At 33.6% G+C, this 5,253-nt stretch overlaps 1 protein-coding gene across 1 annotated transcript in view; it reads right to left on the reverse strand.

Moving 5' to 3' along the window:
- Positions 1–981: 981 nt before the first annotated feature.
- LOC106879746 (dynein axonemal assembly factor 3) overlaps positions 982–5,253 on the reverse strand; it is a 33,218-nt gene continuing 28,946 nt past the window's right edge. The window contains exons 14-16 of the mRNA XM_014929425.2: positions 3,911–3,985; positions 2,752–2,833; positions 982–1,324 (exon numbers count right to left, since the gene is read on the reverse strand). Of these exons, the coding sequence (XP_014784911.1) occupies positions 1,256–1,324; positions 2,752–2,833; positions 3,911–3,985 (226 nt within the window). The 3' untranslated portion in view covers positions 982–1,255. The remainder of the gene's footprint in view (positions 1,325–2,751; positions 2,834–3,910; positions 3,986–5,253) is intronic.

Here is a 5,253-nt window from a genome sequence, read left to right on the forward strand (position 1 = left end):
ATTCCCCATTCGTTGATCAGGACCATAAAAAATTTGCTGACTGGACTCACTGTAAGAGCGAGGATTCCCTGTTTATTGATTAAAGCCATAAAAAATTTAACTGGAATCGATCTAAGGGCGATAACCCGTCCCACCTAGGGCTCAGACAATATATATTTTTGTTTACAAGATTAACTGACTAACGTTTTTCTATATCCATTTTGAAAAAAAGGTTATGTGCCTGTGGCCACTGGAGTCTGACGTGCCATCTATAAGGCTAAGCACTTTATGGATGTAAAACCATTGGTCATTCTATGATCGGACATATAATTGACTTTCTATAAATACAGACATACACGCACAACAATATAAGCTTGTACACTTTGCCCCTGTTCACCACACAGCGATTTCCTGTTTACCATGCAGTATTTTCCAAGTAACCGTTGTTGCTGATATACCAGCGTCAAACTGCGACACTGCGTGACTTTCCCCGACCAATTGCAGCTCACTTTATGGTAATGACAATCGACTTTCAAATTCATTCAAATTCTCAATTGATTTCGATTAGCATCATGTTTGAAACTCGGTTTACCAATGAATTTGAATCAAACTGTATTGATTCACACACACACACACCTGTGCTGGTGACACGTAAACGGCACCTATGCTGGTGACACATAAAAGACACTCAGTACACTCTGTAGAGTGGTTATATTTTATAGCATAATTTTCTAAAAAACAGAAAAGTTTTCAGCATTTAATTCTGTCCCTCTTTGATTCTGAGTTCAAATCATACTAGGTTGGCTTTGCATTTTGTTCCTCTAGGTCAACTTTGACATTTTTCCTTCCAGAGTTTACTGTTTTACACCCCTCAATAGTTGATAAAACAAGTGCCAGATTTGATTGCATATACACCTCCCCAATATATCTGTGACTCAGTGATGAAGTAAAAAATAATTTCATAAATATTCAATGTTATTGAAGATAACAGAGACAACAGAATACTTACACTAAAACATTAGCTTTATTCTGTCCCTCTTAATTTTGAGCTCAAATCCTACTAGGATTGACTTTGTCCTTTGTTTCAATGGCAACAATGAAAATAAACACCACTGATATACAGATATAAAATTGAATTTGTGCTCATGAGTTAAATTATAATTGCAAAATTTGCAGATGGAAACTTTTTTCTAAATTAGCAGAAAACTTCCATTGACATATTTTTTTTTTGCAATATCATTTTATAATTGAAGATGAGATAATGTAAATGAAGTTGTCAACAGTTTTCTCGTTCAAAACTGAATTTGATAAAAGCATCTTTTTGTGCATCAACAGGATATGATACCTGAAAATAGAAGAAAGAAATGTTAAGAACCATCAAAATATAAATGTTTGTATATTACGTAGGTGTTCATACATGTTTGTTTTTTATCTTTTATCTTTTACTTGTTTCAGTCATTAGTCATTTGTAATCGAATGAATCGATCCCAGTACTTTTTCTTTTTAAGCCAAGTACTTATTTTGTTGGACTCTTTGGCCAAACTGCTAAGTTATGGGGGCTTAAACAAACCAACACCAGTTGTCAGGTGGTGGAGGACAAACAAACACACACACACTCTCTCTCTCTCTCTCTCTTTTATTTTTTTAGTTTTTTATTTGTTTCAGTCATTTGACTGTAGCCATATTGGAGAACTGCCTTGAAGGATTTTAGTTGAAGAAATTGACTCCAGGACTTATTTTTTAAGCCTAGTAGTAATTCCAGCAGTTTCATTTGCTGAACTGCTAATGTTATGGAGATGTAAACATACCAACACTGGTTGTCAAGCAATGGTGGTATGACAAACACAGACACAAAGACACACACACACACAATGGGTTTCTTTCAGTTTCTGTCTACCATATCCACTCACAAAGCTTTGGTCAGCCTGGGGCTATAGTAAAAGACACTTGCCCAAGATGCCATGCAGTGGGACTGAACCTGGAACCATGTGGTTATGAAGCAAGCTTCTTACTACACAGCTATGCTTGCACCAATAAAATGAAATCTTTCAGCTGACTGATGAAAATGCTTATATTGGTTGTTTTACATTCAACAACTATCATTGCTTAGTTTATGGTTGATGTCATCAATGTATTTGATGGCAAATTAACAATGGTCAGCTTACTACTGACATTATCATTCTATTTGTTGGGCATTGAACAACCTTCAGTGGTTAACTTATTGCAGACAACATAAGTCTATTTGATATGTCTGGTTGTTTATCACAATCTTGCTGACTAGAAATAACCCAGGCAGAGTCTCACTACAACAATCTGTCCTGATTTAATAGTGTTGGTATATTTTATAACTATTTGCTCTTGACTATCTAAGTATACTAAATTAGCCATAGCTAAGTAGCCTTAAGTTTTTTACCTTGGTGTTCCCTGCATCATCTATTTTTATTGAGGTAATGTCTTGGTCTCAACCTTAATCATTTTATTTTGTATTAAGTGTTAAACCAGCAATAGGAAAGGACTTCTTTTAATCTTATTTCAATAAACTCTATCTGTATGTATTTGTAGTTCAACTAATGACAAGGGAGAAATAAATCAGCAATGGTATTTTTATATATAAACTTAGCCATTAAGGATTAATGTTTTAGAAATACAGAATAGGTTAGTGAAGAGATATAGATTGTCCCTTTAATTGGCAGCCTATACTATTTCAGTTCTATCTTTATTAAGATACAACTGTTAAAAAAAAATTGAGGAAATAAATTGTGCACCTCTTACCTTACAACCAACTGAATGAATTTTCTCAGTTGCTTTATCAATAAAATCCTGCAGCTTCTCTTTCCTCAGGTCCAACATGAATCTGTTGTGAAAGACATGTTCAGTTTTATTTTAAATGTAATTTTTCAGAGAATTATAAATTCCATTTTATTCTAAGTAAAAATGAGATTTCTGAGAAAATGCTAGCATAGAAAAAAGTTATTCATCCACTAAAACAGAACTGAAATCCTAAAACCAAGGTATCATGCAAAAAGTACTGGTGATGGTGCCATGCAAAAATGCACCCAGAACATACTATAAAGTGGTTGGTGTTAGGAAGGGCAGCCAGCTATAGAAACCAAGCCAAAAAAGACTGGAACCTGGTGTGGCCATTGGCCTTGTCAGTTCCTGTCAATCAATCCAACCCATACTAGCATGGAAAATGGACGTTAAATGTTGACAGTATTGATGAAGATGATTGTAATGATATGTAATTAAAGGCAACAAGTATGACAAGGATGATGATCTCACTTCATTTATATCTTTATACTTTGAATGTTGCATTTATAAGGATAGTGAGTTGTATGAATAACAGAGCCCTACACCAAACAACTTATATTCAAGTGCATCATTCCTTTATGTTAAAAATTTTGCTGGGTTAAATGGTCTTTCATTTCTCTGATGTTTATAAAAAAAATACCAGCAACGAATTAGCTGTACCTTTCGCTGGTTCAAATTCATCTTGAGTTTAGTCATAACAAATTAAATGTTAATTTTTCATCAAAGATTTTTCATTTCATTTCCCAAACTTGTATAACTAATATAACTAATGAAGAACTGAAGATGATGAACTGTTTGAATGCTTCATTAAAAGTAATAAGTTCAATATATTTTTATTATGGTAATATAATTAATAGCGAGTCTAGGACTAATTATAGAATTGTGGTTAGGGTTTAAGGCATGTGGACAAAATTTCATGAGGAACTATATTGGTAGTGCCCCAGTATGGCCAGAGAGCAAGAAGGTACCATCCTTGCTGGTGGCAAAATAATTACTTCAATATGTCATTGAAAAACTATTTAGTGTGCCTGCCAGCACCTCCTTCTACAAAGCATGAATAATAAAGATAATTGAATAAGAAATATCTGGAAAATGGTCTATTGGATAGAGTTTTACTTACTTGGCAGTTTCAATAATGATTTTTGTTTGATTGGAAAATATTGGTGTTATTTCTGGTATTAAATTATGGATTGAACTTGAGGAAAAAATACAAAAAAGATCAATGAAGAAAAAATATAATAATCATATCGACAGTCAAATAAGGATTGGTAAACTCTTTATATTTCAGCAAATATTTTCCTGTTTCACTAGGTGTAAGTAGAGATGAGATGTCAAAGTGAATTGAATATTGGGGCTTCCTGTTGATGCCCCATCATGTTTCTGAGAAAAATCCTTAATTCTACATTGTCTCACTTCACTGTCAGGAATAGATACCAAGTCATCTGTCAATGCTCAGAAACTACCAATTACCTTGGCCCAGCTAACCATTTGGAACTGGAGTCTGGTTCTGATTATGAACTAGACATAATAGCAGTCCATTTGATAGTAAACCCATTAGATATGGATATCCACCACCAAATGGCTATATTTCTTGAATACAATTGACAATTTTTTGTTGTCCATGACATGAGGCACGACCATGACACTTGGAGACTTTTCCACCCATTGCAAGCAAGGAAAAAGAACATGTAAATAATAATGATGAAGATGATGATAATGATGTTTTTGTGTGTGTGTGCATGCATGCATATGTGTGTATGAGTGCATGTGTTTTGTATTGGCATTGCACACTAACAGCCAACAAATGTCATCATCATACAAACAATGTTGTTTATCTGAAATCTTCCATGAAAAAAATGTCTGCACTATTGGAAAATATCGCTTTGCATGGAAACAAGAAAAGTTTGATAACAGATAGAGCATCCTATCACCCCTTCGTTTCTCATTCATAAACACAAGAGTATTATTATAGTAGATTATCTCAGTAACCATGGGAGCTATGAAAAAAATACAAAGCCCAGCAACACCACTGGATCATTCTATACATCTGTGTAATTTTTTGCGCAATTCCACCCAGCCGTTTGACTGTGAATCCCAAGACAAGAAAGAATCTCCCATGTTAAATTTATATGTATAGATATATATTACATGGGAAAATGCAAGCATGAAAAGTAATATTCTTAAGATTATAAACCTGGAAAAGTACAGGACAAGTTATTACACCTGTAAAAGTATAGGACAAGCTATTACTTCTCGTAAAGAATAAGAAACTTTTTACTTAAAATATTGCAACAAAGAATGCCAGTTCTTCTAATTTATCACTCTTTACAGTTCTCATTTTTTAAATTTATTGTACAAAACTCAGCTAATTTGTAAGTTTGTCTAATTAGTCACAATAAGGTAGGAAGGGGTGATGTCAAATTTATGTTTATATATATATATATATATATATATATAGTGGTT

The sequence above is a fragment of the Octopus bimaculoides genome, chromosome 11, assembly GCF_001194135.2.
Source record: "Octopus bimaculoides isolate UCB-OBI-ISO-001 chromosome 11, ASM119413v2, whole genome shotgun sequence".
NCBI classification, from domain to species: Eukaryota; Metazoa; Mollusca; class Cephalopoda; order Octopoda; family Octopodidae; genus Octopus; species Octopus bimaculoides.